A 17616-nucleotide genomic window follows, 5' to 3' on the forward strand; every position below is an offset into this window, starting at 1 on the left:
CGGACTATTACTCTTCACCATGCGGATGGCTAGGATTCTCTACATAGCTTTATAAACAAAGAGCGTAGAAGTTCCATAGTCCAAACTTAAAAATAATATAGAAGAACGTGGTGCTGGATTGGATATTAGTATATCCATAACGACATCTATTTTTGTTTGACTGATACAGACACGGACACGAATATTGGTTGGACATCAAAAATTTTCTATCCATATTTGTTTTGAGGGGACGTTGTTTTGAGGGGAAGTGGACACAATCAGATACCAAAAGTGTAGATTAGTTAAACTTTATAACCACCAAATTAGAAGTATCACTAAAGAAGAGATAAACTAAGTCAATACCATGTGTTAACATAGTACTATACAATATAGCTTGGTATTTCCTTCAAAAATTCATAACTACTATATAAACTAAATAGAATTACAGGTTGAACTAATTATTTTAATATAAATAAGATAATTGTCTATCTGTATTTCTTTTGATGGATATAGATAAGAATATGAATATTAGTTTGCTAAAATTTATATCTATATCAGGATAAATTCAGGCATAAATCCTCTATGTAATATCTAAAATATCATTCATCATTGTAAATCATATAATATCCAAATTATAATGTTTAAAATAGAAAAAGGGGTAACATGAATCGAGAAATTAGGGATTTCTCAACAGAGGCATTGCTTTCCTCTAGAGGCGCCCGGCTGCCCTACCAAATCTACACCAAGTTCCTCTCTCTCTCTCTCTCTCTCTCTCTCTGCGCCTTCCACCTACCGGCCAGTCGGCCACTGCAGCCACTCCACTCTCTCTCCCTCCATGTCTGCGCCTCACGCTAGCCTACCGTCATCACACATATACTCAGATATGGTTTAATTTCTTCATGCAACAAATATGCGGATGAAAGACACCAATGCTGCTATTTCTTGGATACAGGAAGCTGGCAGCCCAAACTTAACCAACAGTCCAATCTTAGCCAAAACAGCATCACAACAATCACCACCCTCTAATTCTCTCCCCAAAAAAACATAACGATCTGACAACAATATTTTAATCAAACATATACATTCGAATCAAAATAATATTGTAAATGCTTTATTTGGGTAAACTGATGGTTGATCTGATCATTCACTCTACAACGGAACGGTGCACAATCCAACCATATAACTCACCTAAGGAGATCCTCCGAGTAGAGGAAAATTCCAGCACAAACAAAAATTCAGCATGCACACACATCTGGACACATTTTGTGGACGTCCACGAGTTCATGCGCTCCCTAAAAGTTGAGGGGAAAGAAGCAACCACAGTTGATGAATAACCTTATCAAGACAGTTAAGTAAACCTAGGCAATGTTCACTATTCAGTAGTACAACTTGCACGCTTCATGTACAACTAATAAAATGAATATCGCCTTTAGTAGTACTTGTTGAATCTCTTGAAAGATCTGTTGCAGCAAAAGCATTAAACAGATGAGTTCCACACACGCACGGTATTGGGGCTTAGAAAGGAGCATGATGCGGTCATCAAGCAAGATAAAACACTAGGATGATTCAGATTTATCTTCCCATACAATCATGGCCTCCAGATAATTCTATGCTGAAGAAAAACAATGGCATCATAAAATATACCACTCTAAACCCCAAAATCACAAAAAGCATCAAATCTTCGTGATGCTGCAGAGAATAAGTGACAACGGTATGCATATTTAGTCCAAAGACAATGAGATGAACATTTTCTCCAGTTATCATTGAATCCAATCATATGCTAGCGTACGGGTCAGTAAAATTTTACAAGGCATGACACGGGCTTTAATGATGACAAAATGCTTCAAAGAAGCCGAACAAAAGCAACACAACTGGAAAGCAAAATTCATCTTAGCAATCTACAAACTAAAGCACAGCTCAACCAAACTCTTGAGCACATCCGGAGACGGTACAAATTTACAAATTCAGCAAATTTACAAATTTACAAATGTAATGTTCAGGGGCTTATTATCAATCAATCTTGCTCTCTATCACTCAATGATGACCCACGCCCACCTCAGCCACCTTGTGATCCACCTCGATTGCCATCTCTCTGTAAAAACATTATATCACCGTCAAGAACTCATGAAAACGCAGAAATCCCAAGAATCACTTGTTTTGTGTGATCATGCCATGAGAAAAATTTTAACTTGTAACCGATGCACAAATAAAGTGACTCAAAATTATGTACCCTGCAACTACCAGCAGCGCTGCCCTGGCCTCTGGAGGGGGGGCTGAGCTGTCATTCTGGCTCGTTGTCTCAAAATGGCATTCTGTTTAGCTCTCTCAAACATGGTTATTGTTCTGTGGCCCTGTGATTCTTCCATATCTGCAACAGTATTAGGTGTGCTGTTCAGAAACTGAACCATGCGGAAGTGCTTGGTGAACCCTCAGATATGCCTGCAGATGTCAGTGGACTTTGGACAGTATCAGAAGCACCACGATCGCTGTTATCATTGCCCTCAGCAACCTCTTTCATGACATCAACACTTTCACTCTTCTCACTCTCAACTGCAGGAGAGGCAACCTCAACAATCTCCGAAGTTGCATCCCCGATCTGATCTCCATCACCAGGCACAGACTCACGCTGGCATTCAACTGATGTACCATCCTGTTGTTGCTGTTCTGCTTCAAAAAGTGTCGACTCCTCTTCCATCTCATCTTCACCATCAGCAGCTAAAAACTGCAGCATTTCTTTTCCATCTTTGTTCTTTAGGCATTTGTCGAGCAACTCCACTGGTGCTTTTGACTTATCAGCAACCTCTTCTACAATAGCATCACCTTCATACTGAATGTCATCTTCTTGATTTGTGCCATGCAGGGGTATCCTTTGATGTTCCTCTATTTCTTCCTTGGTTGTAGTATCATCCGCCCTTGCTGTTTCAACAATGTCCTCACTCAACAAGACTGGAGCTTGATCAGATTCCATGTCTTCCACAGGCGGTTGTATATCAGAAATATCAGTAGATAAACATGACTGTTGCAGTGAATCAGGATTCTCAGAAGGTGATGGGACAATTTGTGCTTCATTGCCCTCTTGTATATCAGAGTTCTTGGATTTCTTCAGTGGAGGTGCAACATCACATCCACTCTCATCTCGTGCAACAAATTGTTCTCTTAGGTCTGATGCTGATGATGAAGCTAGGCGTTTGCGAGCAGATGGATGTTGCAAAGAAATGTCACCTGAAATTTCTGGCTCGTGAGATGTACCAACCTTCCTCTCCTCTGTTGTAGACCCTTTTATTCCTGACATTTCTATGTCAACTTGAGGTTCTTCAGACCTCTCAAGACGAGAACGTACAAGATGCCTCCCTACCTTATGGACTTCATTAAATGGTTTGACCATGGCAGACCCCTTCTCTTTTTCTGGTGTTGCCTTCGTATGAGGTGTAGAAAGTCTTACCTGTCGAGAGGGAAACTGCCGACCTGTAGAAAGCATAAAAGAGAACTTATGATTGTGAAGCTTCTTGAAAATGCCACAGTATAAATCACACTGAACAGAACCTGCAATGGCCATGGATCCAGTTGAAGCATCTGAAGGGAGGAAATGACATCCCTGTCCATCCTTTAGAGGGGAATTCACTGCTTGTTCGAACTTAGACATGGAAAAGAAGAATTTATGAGTGTCTTCATCCAAGCTAAACCAAGGAGAAAGTTGAATATCGGTTATTGCAGTTCCATGTAAAAATGCACAATAAGAATAAAAAAGATATATCCAAGAAGGTTAGAAAGACAACCAAAAAATGTTGACTTCCACGCAAATAAAAGTGATGTTATACATAGAAAATGAATGCACTTAAGAATTGAAAAATCCATTGCAGAAAAAGCATACACATATACACGTATGCATGCATGCATGCACATACATATACACGCACGCACAATATGTATGAGAAAGAACATATTTAAGGACATGAAAAGCATGTGTACGTATGTGCACATATACGTATATACATGCATATATAGAGCTAATATCTGGGCACCCATATAGCAGCCCTAATAACGCCAGTCCTATCTAGATGACTAAGGGCCTGGCATTGATAATCCGTGTTACTGGATGTGATTTACTATCTCTAAACTGCTTGCTATTTAAAAGTATGGATCCAATGGTCAAAAATGAAAAATTTAAACACCACAAAATAATGCTTTTTTTTTTTTTACCACTAGATACACAGATTAGGGATCTACAGTAATATAATTTTTTGATAGTAAAAAGATAATAGATCCTAATATGGGGAGAAAAATTTTACCTTAGTTGAAGCTAATGTGCTGGGTATCTCAGGTGTGGTCGATCCTTAGTCCTGACCGACCTAAGGTATTTTCATGATCGCCCAAGCCGACATTTTAGAAAATATTATATTCAACGTTGCTACCTGATTTATGCCAGTTGGGAAAATCCCAAAATACATGTAACAGCTTGCCGTGAGCAGAAAAAGAAGAAGATAACGACGTATCTCTTTAAATAAGACAAAATAATGAGCATATCTCACCAGATAAGTCAAGACTAACAATTTGATTCTTCTTCCTCACGACACCTCTACCCTCATCTATAAATAGAGAGCCAAAGGGGACCCTCAAGGTATGCACTCCCTTCTCTCCCAATACTCGCTCCTTCCCCTTTGTTCCCAAATTTTCTGACTTGTGCGTTGGAAGCTCCTCGCCAGAGCCAACTCTGGTTAGAGACTTGTTTTGCAAGTCAAGCCATCAACGCCAAGCACCAGCCACATCTCTTTTTCGACCAATCCGACCTCAGCCAGAAGACTAGCGGCAACAGCTTGGCGCTAGAGGAAATGCATGGTTTTGATGTAAAAAACGATACACCGGTGAGGAGGGAGAAGAAAAGATGAAGAGAAGGGGAAGGAAAGGAGAGGAAAGGCTGAAGAGGCCACCAAAGGGCTGCCGAGACCTTCAGAGCTTTGTCCTCCTCCATAGAGAGGAAAATAGAGAGACAGAAAAAGAGAGGAACAGAAGGAGGGGGAGTGGGCAGGGAGATCCGTGGTGGCCGTCGGAGGACCCTGGAAGGTGGGATCTTCTTACCCTTCGTCAAGTCGAAATAGGGGCGACCACCCCTATTTCAATTGCGATCCATTTTAATTGAAGCATTCGAGGCCAGATCTTCCTCCCCGCCCTCTGTCAAATTAAAACAGGGGGAATTGCTCTGGTTTCAATTGCGATCCATTTTAAGTGAAGTTGGCAACATGGTTGCCGCTTCACTGTGGATCATGATAAAAAAAATATAGAATTATGATCAAAACTGGGGTGGTGACTCCTGTCTCAACCCGACAGAGGGTGGGGAGGAAGATCCCGCCCTCCGAGGGCCTTCACGGCCCACCAACGGCCACCATCGACCTCCTCGTCTACACCCACTCCTTCCATTCCTCTCTTTCCCTCCCTCTCTATCTATCTCTCTTCGGTTCTCCCTCTCCCCGGCTTACTTTATCATGTTGGTTTATGCCCCGTATCAAACAGTACGGGGGTGTAGTGTACCGACCCGTATTGCCAACCAAGCGACAAGGGGTCTGATTCTGGTACAGTGAACCTTCTTATGTTTCAAGCAACATTGACCTACAAGGGCCACATTCACTTAGATATGAGCTACCTATGCCATTTATTGCTATTTCTTCATTTCCTTCTATTTTTTAATCGTTTTCTCCAAATTAAACTTAGATTTGCAAGTTTTGAGAAGATTTAGAATGAATTGAGAGTTGCATTCCAAGGAAATTGGAAGGACAATATCTATCTTAAGACTCAAATCCCAAAGGTATTTTATATTGTTTTCTTAGAATGTAAAGTTAGCAAAATTATATTTATCATATTTATATTTTTAATTATTTTTGACCAACTTAATGTGAAATCAGCAAAATGACAATACAAAGGTGTCAAAAATGACATCTTATTTCTTTGCTTGATAAAGTTTATTTTCTTTATTTTTCTGATTTTCTTAATTTTGATACATTTTCTTAAAATTTTCCAACAGAAAATTCCTAAACAAAATATGAAACTTCTAAATAGAAGCTCATTTGCTCAAAGTTCAAGCATCAATCAAGACACTATGGAGATGGACCGTAAAAGTTGCTCCAATATAAACGAACATAGATTTGACATTAGAGAAAAGTAACAATTAAAATGAGAATGAGGTAACTTCTATGGTGAAGTAGAACAAATAAGCATCTCAAATGCAAGTTCTCACTAACTTCAGTTGAAGAACAAAAGCATTCAGATTTTCTAACTTTGTTTAGAACAGCATATATCTGCTATGTTTCTAATGAGGTATGGTAGCCTTGCATCAATTATACATAGATCATTTTAGTGGGAGAGAATGATAGCTACATATTGGCTAATTTGGTGGAGCATACCTATGCTATTTGAAAAAGATAAGTCATTATGTTATTTAGGATTTCTGGGCCCCATCATTTTATGAGAAACGAGTTAACAACTGCTTGATTTGGATACTAAGTTTCCATCTTGACATAGCACTAAGGAGCATCATTCATGATGTTCTAATTTTACATCAGGTATTGCAAGCATTTGCAGATGAAACTTAGTCGAAAATAAGGTTGGAATTTTTAAGGAGAACATATAAAAATATAAAACAAGAACATTTGGACTTTTGTTTACGGATATAGAACCAAAATGCTACAGATATGCAACAGGGAAAACCTTGTTTACTGTCTGAATAAGCTCAAGTACTGCCCTTTCATTCTTTTGTTGCTTTGCTTTCTCGTTTGTTGTCATCCCTCTCTCTCTCTCTAGAGTTTTCTCCAGCATCTGCTTTCTTATATGTTAGTGAAATGTTGACATGAACAAGAAAAACTAAATTTTCAGGATTTGATGTGAACCTGTGTTCTGGTGATCTTCTCCTTTGTGGCTTGGTCCACCAAACCATCAGCTATGTTCTTCCTCCCTGTCAAGTTTGACCAGATTAGGAAAAGTGCACAAAACGTGCAACAGATAGAGACTATGGTCAATTGTACTTGATTTTAAATCTTCTATCCCTTTCAAAAGGCCTTGCTTGTCCTTGTTCAGTTCCTCCTTTGTCAAGGTTTCATTCTTTTTCTGAAACATAAAATTTTAAGCAAATTATTGCATTTCATCTGACAACCAGTGTAAAGTAGTTAAGAGGTCAATTAGGATTAGACATTAGTCCCGCAGAAAAAGTACAACCTTCAAAAGAGAGAGAATCTTCTTTTGTTTCTCATTTTCTGGTTTGATATTTGCCTATATGATACAATAATCATGTGGTAACTAATAAGTCAATCAAATAAATAAGTATATCATCAAAGAACACATTTAGAGTAAATTACCTCAATTAGAGCATCATTTAGCCTTTTCACTTGTTCAGCTAATTCTGATCGACATTTTACAAGGGCTTGTTCCAAGTTTGATATCATTTCCTGTTTCTCGAAAAGAAGATTCTTCCTCAACTGAGCTTCCATCTCACTTTCCTTCAGCAGGATCTATGCCGCCACATGCAACATATAAAATTAATTAGTATCAGAGAAAATTCCAGAATCATACGTCAAATAAAATGCCTATGGTCTACAGGAAATTACTGCTAAGCTTAGCCTCCAGTCCAGCATTTAAGATGCAGACAAGCTTCGCATGATCCAAAACCAACACGTGGACTCTGACATTAGCTTTAGCACAACAACATGCACGAGTATGCCAGATCATTACTTCAAAATTTTACTTACAATAAAGGGAGGTACCAAACAGCAATAATAATCCAAAAACATAGAAAAGTCAACAAATAAAGAGGGTGATGGGGATTCAGGTCCTAGTAGGACATCCCGAGACGTCCTGTGGGACATCAGGATGAGGTACCATCCCATGTGTTGGGACAATCAGTCCCGCTAGCGTCCCAATATTCTGATCGGGATACTTTAAGACATCCTCTATCCCAAGGGACGGGATGGGATGGCGACACATCTCGTTCCATAAGAAAACCGGGACAACCCCGTTCCATGAGATTTAAAACCTTGAAGGGTGAAATGTTTATAGAGACACGTTGTTTACCATTCCGTGGCATCAATTTGATATTTTATTGACATAGCAAAAAGTGAAAACCGTAAAAAGGTCTATCTTAGACCAAATAATAAACAATAATGTTCTATAAGTTTGGGATCACCTATATGATCTTATGAGTCAGTATGGATTCATACCAGACCAGACCGACGCGAACCGACACAGAAGCGAAAAAAAAAACCAGGGAGGAGGAAAAGAGAGAAAGACGGGGGGGGAGGGAGGGAAGGAGAGGGTGGCCAGAGGAGATGCTGGTGGTGGCCATAGGTAGGCCGCAGGCATGCTCGGAGGGCCTCCAAGGCCTTCGCTTGCTCCAATTCTTGACCGAGAGAGAGATAGAGAGAGGAGGGAGGGAAAGAAACGAAGGGAGGAAAAGCTGACGAAGAGATCGTCGGAGGACCTCCAACTAGCCGTCGTAGCCATCGAACGGCGAAATCATGGCTTGCGGCTCTACGGGTGTGAAACAAGACAATCGCTCCTGTTTCACGGAATTTTTTTTAAAAACTCCGACCACAGTTCTATTCATCATTGTTTAAAAAAAAAAGGAGATGAATAGGGGTGGTTGCCCTTGTTCTATGGCCATGGCTTCGTCCGTGCATTTTTCACCGCCCGATGGCCATCCGACACCCTCCGGTGGCCTCTTTGCCGGCTCCCCTCTCTTTCCATCTCTCTCGATTAAACGTCCTATAAGGTGACATGAAGCCATAGAGGCCTTCTGGCTCTCCAGCGGCCTTGGTGGGCTACTGCCGACCCTCCAGCGACGTCATCCGCTCTTCCCTCCCCTCCTCTCTCTTCTTCTCTTTCCCTTTCCCTCGTCTAGTGCTTCGATTTGGCTAGCTAAACAGTCCTGATTTGTGGCTGGTATGGCTTGGAACGCCTTGAACCGCCTGGTTCAGAATGGTTCAACGAACGCTGCATTTGAGGATCATAATTGCACGTATTAGATATTTCACAAATCAATTAGTAATAAATTTTTAAGTAGATTTATTCTTCTTGCGGAACCTACAAAAGAAAAATTTTGCCATTTAAAATAATAATCTTTATTTTGCAAAGTACAAACAATTAGAAATCTAACATCAAGGATTAAGTATAGATTTCAAAGGAATGCCGAACCAACCCGCATCGGGCAGCTCAGTCCATTCCGAACTGAAACGACACCAACCCGAGAAGGTTCAGCTGTGTGGGTCCATTCAGGCTATAGAATCACCTCCCCAGTTTGAGCAAAGCCCTCTTGAAGCTTGAATATCCTCTCCACTCTCTCCGCCTCTCCATTGGCATTCCTTCATCTCCACTCTCTCTCTCTCTCCCCCCACCAAACATCGCTCTAGGTTAAGCCTCCCCCTCCCTCTCTCTTGATCTCCATCACTGGGTCCAGATACCCTGGCTTCAATTTCAGACAGCTCGGCATTGTGAAGTCCTCCCCATGGTCAAATGCCTTAGCCTCAATCTCTCTCTCTCTAGTGAGTTTGCAGGCCTTGACCTCTCTCCCTCCCTCTCTTCCTCTCCCCCTCCTCTCCCTGTTTCAGTAACAGTACTGGTTTGGTGAAACTTGTTTCAACATATTAATTGCAAAACCATATATTTAATCAGCCAATTTCCATTTTGGGAAAAAATGTAAGAACAACTACTTATTCATGTTTCTTGAGTCAAAATACTAAGGCTGTTCATGCTTCCTAGGCAGGTTCAAGAAAATAATACAATCAACAAACCAACCTACAACTATCAAACAAAGACGAATACAAAAATGTAAGTCTTCAGCATATAGCAACATGATCGGAAATAAGCTCTTACCACATGCATCAATCCTTTTACTTATTTTAAGAAGAATGTGTAAAAATTTCCAGAGTAACAGTTTAAGAGACCAGCTGTCACAAAAAAAAATTCTTAGAGAAAAGAAAAAGGATGACCGGACTTGTGTCAGATATAAAGAACCACAGACCACCATCAAAGGTTTTTGAAGTATTATGACAAAGGCAAAGCATAAGAGCCATGATCTACCTTAATCTGTTGGAGCTCATCCTTCATCTGCTCATATTCCGCAAGATTAATATTTTTACAACTTTCAACTAACTGCAATATAATTAATATCAACCTTACTTAATCAGAGTTCAAAATGTCAATACCATTTCATTCTTTTGTATTGAGACTAAAGATACCTCGTCAATCCGATTGTTCAAATGCCATATCTCCATCTTGTACATCTCAACCTGTTTTTGGCAAGCATCAAACTCTATTTGCTTCTCTCTTAAAAGATTTTCAAATTTTTCAGCTTCCAAGTTAGCCTTTTGTGCTTCATCACGAAGTTTCTACATGTAAGTCAATAATATCAAAATTTGATTAGTGAACCATCCTCAGTTCCAAAATGTAGATTGGCATAGTAATTATCATGGCATAAGATTATGTAATTCAATTAAAGAAATAAAGCTAACAATATCTAAACCTAGAGTGACAACACGTGCAGGTTGGAGCAGATGAAATATGGATCTGCATATAGATCCAAATAAAACCTTGAATTCAAAACTAAGCAACAAGTGATCTAATTCTTGATTAGATCAGATTTAGTTCATGTTTTGGGTCTCAGACATAAACTTAAAGAGACTTCGATGATCTCTGGTTCATCTCTAAAGCAGCCAATGGGGCTAAGAGGGTGAGGTCTAGGGGAAGGAGAAGTGTTGTGTTTGGTTTCTTCCCTCACTCTGTGTGTGTGTAAGAATGCTGGGTAAGTGCGACTCAAGAAGGAGGTAAGGTTGTTATGGATGTATTGGAAATAGCAATAGGGGGCATTTGTTACAAAAGTAGTAAATAATGATGAGGTGATCATGGGTGGGATGGAAAGCAAGTTGCAGCATTGTAGCAAGCACTAGTGGGGATAAGAAATAAAAACAGAAAATAGGGCAATGGAGGTGACAGTGGTCAGATCGAGGGATTGATGGACAAAATGGAAGTGCAGAGGAGGCAACCATGGCAAGGAGAGAAGCAGGTAAAATAAGAGGGAGTTGGAACACTTCACAGGTTTAGTGTTCCTTTTTCTTGAAATGTATATACTATGTTCTAAACTTCTGATTTTTTTTAATAACAATTCAGATAATGAGTCCTCTACCCAAGCCCAGGGTTAGCTAAAGGTAGCCCAAACAGGGCCACAACTTATTTCACAGGGCCTGATAGCCTGAATTCTCCACCTACTTAGCCTAAAATATAGACTGAACGAGTTCTAGTGCAGGCCCATTTTCTTAGGCTAATTTGGCACCATTGTCATTAAAAAAAAAATGGCAACAAGAATTCTGTTTTCATTTTTTTCAGATTTCTGACAACAAAAAACATTTTTGTTCACTCATTTTTTATAAAAACAATGAAAGGAGATGCTCAACCATGTTGAGGCCAAGAGATAGCGTTGGGAGAAGCACACATTAAGCTCGAGCATCATCGATGGCCTCATGATTGGGGCACTTGCCAAGGGCCTCGAGGATGGAGCGGGTTTGGATGACATCCAAGAATGTTAGAATTCTAGCTCTTCAAAATAGTGGTACCACACTAATAGCTTGGGCCCCCTTGAAGGAAGCCATCTTTGCCTTCCACCTAAGCTGCATAGGAAAGATCCAAAACCAATCCCAAGGAACAGTAAAGCTTCATAGGATTTCTATCTAAGTGCAAGTAGTCTACATCTTCATAGATATGTTTATTTGACCAAGCCTCTCTTCGAGATAGTGCTCATATTGTTATGCCTTTCGTGCGGATCAGAACTTATGCAATAAGGAATTTAGCTACATTAGGACTATTATAATTACAGCCACCATTCATCAAGCTTCGATTACCAACTCCCCTGTCATCAGGTCACCAACTTTCTTGACTTTCCGATAGTGGAAAGGCATCAACCGCCATACGTTGTCTTATGACTTTACGAAGACCTATGTTTTTGGCAAACAATCGTTCGATCCTGATCACTGCAACCTGCTTTGTGAGGAGGCACCCATTTTGTCGAAGTTACAAGGCTATTTTGCCGAGTTCCTTAGAGAGAGATGTCTCATAGCGGGAGTCATGGCATTGTCCGACAATAGCCACTCGGATGGTTGCAAGGCCGGTAGGCGACGTTGTCCTCATTGCCGATGGGAAGCTCATCAAGGGCATAGGGGGAGGCAGAGTAGGGGAGATGACGGAGAAGAGGTGGATTTGATGGAGCAGGCCAATGGTGGACTTGATCCAGCCATCAGCTAGGTTGAAGAGGCTGACATGCTCGATAGCGATGACATGGTCAATGATGTGCTCAATGTAAACATGGGGAGGTCAGACAGAATAGATTATAGAGGGATAAAAACCCACTTCCAAACAAAGTGGAAGTGAATTTTTCACTTCCACTTTTTCAAAAAATAATGGAAGTTGTTTAAAAAAACAGAAACAAGGTAACCAAACATGTTTTCTGCATCGACGTCTGTGTTTCTATTAAAAGAAAAAAAATGCCAAACAGGGCCTTAGCATTAAGAGACTGTGAAGAGGAAAATGGGCAGGTTATGCATAGGCAACAAAGGCATGGGGGGGACATAGGATTGTGAAGGAGGGTGAGGAATTGCAATGGGGTGGGGAGGTGCTCTATGGGCTAGGCAAGCTAAGCAGTGGCGAGGAGAGGGAATCATTTTTTGGCCAAAGCAGGGTGGAGGCCAAAAAAGGAAGATAAGGATTGTCAGCCAAAAAAAAAGCAGAGAGAGAGAGAGAGAGAGAGAGAGAGAGGGAAGGATGTTATTGCTTGTGTTCGCAGGTTTTGGATATATTTATATGTAAAAGCAAGTTGGATCAAAGAACTGTGTTTCGTCTTAACATCCAAACTGATGCATGGTGTACAATGTCTTTTTAGAAAAATAGGTTTGATTTTAATCAGATTGGGAAACTAGTTTCTTACACACCTATCTGAAACATATGCAGATGCAACTCAAAGATTATAAAAGTGTTTATTATAAATTTATGTTTATCCAAACCTGACATGCTTCAAAATTGTGCTTGTTCTCCTCTCTAAGCTGCATGTTGCTTTCACGAAGCAAATTAACTTCCCTCACCTGAAAATATAATTTAAGGACAAATAATTACTAATGAAGGAGCAGCTTGGAAATACACAATTGTACCCGTTCAAGTATTGTTTCAGTCAAATGTCCGAAGCTCCAAATGAAAACAAAAAGATCACCTGAAGCTGTAGAAACTTGAATTCTTCATCTTTGAACAATATTGCTCCAGAATTTTCATGATGAGAATGTAGCAAGGCTTGAGCTCTTTCAGATGCCTTCATAGCACTCTCAAGCTGTGATATAAGAAACATCAAGTTGTCAATGCAATAATAGAAACAAGCATTCAGTCACTGAAATATAAGATACCGCTTCATTAAATACCATTTTATGTTAGGATAAATTGTTAACAGAAACCAATTTTTGTGTCCAAGAAGCATCTAGCAATTAGGCAAACCAGAGTAAATATTAAGCATAAAACCACTGTATCAAAATAATGTTAAAAAAAAAAGAAAAAAAAGAAAAACCCAACCCTTCATTGAAGGTAGGATAGAATTACTGGAGTGATGCATTACTTGGCGATCGACAACAATTATCTGAAAAGAACTTATATGTTTAAAGGAAAGTGATAGAAATGCTTAAACAACACAATTAGATGATCGTTACTCGGAATGCATGTATAACAATATTAAAGTAAACTGGAGAATTCAACCCATACTGTTTTATGACATACAGGCCATTCATTACACCCTAATGAAAAAGATAAGGTGATCTCTGACAAATAAAAAGGGAAGATGATCGAACGGCATGGATGCTTATGTCCAATTTAAGGTTTCTAACTTTATTATCTGGTGAACTGGTGTTATACCTTCTATGTAGCAACATGTAAACAAAAGAAAAGACAGAATATCAACAACACAAATTAGAGGGCAAAAAAAAATCTACATAGTATCCATAAAAACATATTTGGTAAGATACATCAAGGTTAAAAGAGCATTCTGACTCATTTGATACGATAAATGCAAATCCTACCACATCAGAACAACACATAAGTATGCATCATATGCCACACCATATAGTGCAATATGGCATAACATCATCCTATACCATAGTGAATTAATGTCATGCAACATAATGTATCAATATGGCATGCCGTGTACACAGATATAATTTCAACATGATAAGAGTTGCTTGAGGACATCACTCAACATCCATTACTACTGCTCTAAATTTAAAAGCACCAAGTATCACCCTTTTTTTTTTTTTCCATAGCATAATTTCAACTCATCTAAAGTCAGAATTGGAGGCAACAAAATCATCAAATCATTGATCAACCAATGAAAGTGAGAAGGGGTTTGATGCATCAGGCTGGAGAGATGAAAGCAAATTTTCTCATATCTCTGCACCACCTTGAAAAATTATCGAACCAAAACATAACCATCAATAAGCTTATTGAGTTTCTCTGCTTGTTCATTACCTTAATGAAGCAATTGGATACAGTCCAATTTTAAAAAACAAGCTTATAGAGTCATCATATCAGCCTACTGACTGCATTCCACCATATTAACAGATCCAAAAATGCAAATAGGTCCTTTCAACAAGGACTGATACTCAGACCATATCCTGTTGCACCACAATAGAGGTACCATCTTAGTAATGCATCAGCAAAGTAATGGACGGCATATCATGCTTAAAACAGACCATATTTCCATATGTGATCTCATAAGAAACATTCTACTCTTAGATGCAATGTGAGAACCTGTATGGGTGTATGTTTAGTCCACATTGGCTATGCACTAGGCAGATCTTGGATACTTATACAGAGCCAAGAAATCCAAATAATACCTTCTGGCTTAGCTCTTCTGGACGAGATCCTGAGTTGTTAGAAATAGTATCAGAGCAAATCCAGCCCATGGCTAATGTGGACTAGAGAACATTGCAGCACGGGCCCATTGGGGCCGACCACGAGCAGATAATGGTGCTTATGATTGGATTTGAATCGATTTGGACCCTTACCCCAGCGAAGACACTAAGACTTAAATGGGGGGAGTATGTAAGGACCCGTACGAGCGTGTATTTGATGTAGCCTAGAGCCACATTTCGATGAAAAGAGAAAGAAGATGCATGAAACAAGAAAACAGCAAAGATAGAAGAAACTCTCCTCTGAAGATTTTATTCAATAACCAAGAAAATAAACTGATTACAACATTGACCAAAAGAGCCATACTTATAGAGAAAAAGTCCAAGCCTAACAACAAAAAGAATCTGAAACAAAATAGAAACAAGAGTAAGACGAAGCTTAAGACTTCCAATTCGTCTAGGATTCTTCTGGGCTCCTGTTGACCTGTCAAACAATAGAATTTGGCCCTAAAATTGGACATAATAGCGAAGTATCAGGCTTATAGAGCATGAAAAAAGCTTTCCGAATTAGGATCATAATAGCGACTTTGACATCGGACGAGAGAGTTACACCTATTCTAGTGCGGCAGTATCAAAATCGATAGGGTCAGATGCAATCAGCTTGTTTTCCAACCCTTCCAGACCCGATCCATCAAATCAAGGTATCTGTCTGCTGTGGCATCTATGTCGATATTTAGTTCCATATTGGCTACACACTAGATAGATCTTGGATACTTATACAATGCCAAGGAAATCAAATAATACTTTCTGGCTAACCCTTTTGGATGACGTCCTAGATAGTTACATGCTAGCAGAAATTGACGAGTAAAGATGGCAAAGCAAAAAAGTATCCCTAACAAATTGCTCTCTGATATAGAAAATTTGACATGGTCCAAACTTGTATCCCTCCATATGGGAGAGCGGGCAGCGGTCAAAAATACTTCTTCCCCTTGTTTTGGCCATCCAATTAGTGATTGAAATACCATTGGAATGGGATGGTACCACTAACATCATACCATTTCAACTAACAACCAGCACTACTATGGACTGGACCAGAACATACCTACAAATCATATTCGTGGATACTGACATCCTGTATTGATACTTTAACGACCATACTAGTTGCTTCCTTTTTGCATGGTAATTGTGGCCTCAGTACGTACCGACAACATTGATGGCATACAACTCTGATAGAAACTATGAGGTTCAGTACCAATCTTCAAAACAAAAAACAAAAAACCTGGTTTCTAGGTTTTAGCTTTTGTTTTCAAAAAAAAAAAAAAAAACAAAAGCCAATTCAAAAGTATTATGCAATAACCTGGTTTCCATTTTTGGTTTTCTGAAAACCCTTTCTCAGTTTCTAGAAATTGCGGCAACCAAAAAAAAAAAAATCTGGTTTTCAATTTTTTGTAAACCAAAGCCATGCATGGCCGCCGCCGCCACCACCGCCTCTGTCACCACTGCTGCCACTAACCCCATCTGCCACCTTGCCAACCATTGGCCACCACCACATCATCGGTTGCCCGAATCACCACTGTCACTGTCTCAAATACCAGTGCCAAACACAATCCCAGTGACTACCAAGCAAGTTTTGGATCTTGGTTTTCAGAAAAATTGAAATTGGGTTTAGTTTTTATGAAAACTGAAAATTAAAAATTGGAATTTGATGCCATTGGTTCAGAACATACAAAGTATAAATCACTAGGTACAAGTGCTTCAATTAATTTTTTTTCTTTTTCTTTTTTCTTTATTACTGACAGTTGACACATGAAGCAAGATGCTTGGATGATAAATGGATGGCCCAAAAGTTCCATCACATGACATATCTAAATGAAAGAAGGATTTGAAATAGGGTTTGAAATGGGTTAGGTGGGGTTGAGACAGGTATTAGGGGAAACCTATCAAAACAATTCAATGGCTTGGAAATGAAAAACCAAACACAACTTGCTTATTAAGCAAGTGACCTGGTCTAACATTGTCGAGTTGGGTTTGTGGCAACATGTTAACCCAATCCAAATCCATAAACAGAAACATTTAAAGTGGGTCATAAACATCTTAAGAGGTTTGACAGGTATCATACAGATCAGGTTGCAATCATGTCAACCCAACCAACTTAGTAAACGAGTATACTGGGGCATTGACAAGTGTTAGATGTTGCTGCAATACAAGCATGTTTCCAGTTACTATAAATATGCATCAAGAATTAGCAGTAAGCCCATCTATTTCTGCACCAGTTATGAACTTTCTACTAATGTTCAGAAAGATGTACCACGGTATATGCTATTTGCAGATGATAAAGTGTTGACTGATGTAAAGAAAAATAAATCAAATACTAAATTGCACTTATGGTGGAAAACATTCAAGGTTAAGGGCTTAAACATTAGTTGAACAACGACAAAGTATATGGAATATAAATTTAGTGAGAGTGGAGATGAAGGTGTGATACTGTGACCAAGAAATACCATAAAGTGACCAATTTTCTTATTTAGTGTCTATTATACAAAATAATGGGGAGATAGATAAAGATGCATGTCATAGTTTTAGAGCTGGCTAGGTGAAGTGGAGAGGTGCATATAAAATGTCATGATTTAGGCACATACCTTGGAGACGTAAAAGAAAATTTTAGTGACATAATAAGGTTTGCCATGTTTTATGGCTCAAAGTGTTGGGTAATAAAGAAAGTGCATGA

General features: G+C 39.3%; 1 protein-coding gene across 1 annotated transcript in view; it reads right to left on the bottom strand.

Annotated features, from left to right (window-relative positions):
• Positions 1 to 1714: 1714 nt before the first annotated feature.
• The window catches only part of LOC105039390 (nuclear-pore anchor-like), an 89013-nt gene continuing 73111 nt past the window's right edge, over positions 1715 to 17616 (bottom strand). The window contains 15 exon segments of the mRNA XM_073244727.1: positions 1715 to 2071; positions 2210 to 2233; positions 2235 to 2361; positions 2363 to 2392; positions 2394 to 3444; positions 3523 to 3613; positions 6679 to 6786; positions 6858 to 6922; positions 6993 to 7074; positions 7183 to 7236; positions 7323 to 7475; positions 10039 to 10110; positions 10197 to 10346; positions 13008 to 13085; positions 13211 to 13324. Coding sequence (XP_073100828.1) covers positions 1994 to 2071; positions 2210 to 2233; positions 2235 to 2361; positions 2363 to 2392; positions 2394 to 3444; positions 3523 to 3613; positions 6679 to 6786; positions 6858 to 6922; positions 6993 to 7074; positions 7183 to 7236; positions 7323 to 7475; positions 10039 to 10110; positions 10197 to 10346; positions 13008 to 13085; positions 13211 to 13324 — 2277 coding nt within the window. The 3' untranslated portion in view covers positions 1715 to 1993.

Source organism: Elaeis guineensis, chromosome 1 (assembly GCF_000442705.2).
Source record: "Elaeis guineensis isolate ETL-2024a chromosome 1, EG11, whole genome shotgun sequence".
Classification (NCBI taxonomy): domain Eukaryota; kingdom Viridiplantae; phylum Streptophyta; class Magnoliopsida; order Arecales; family Arecaceae; genus Elaeis; species Elaeis guineensis.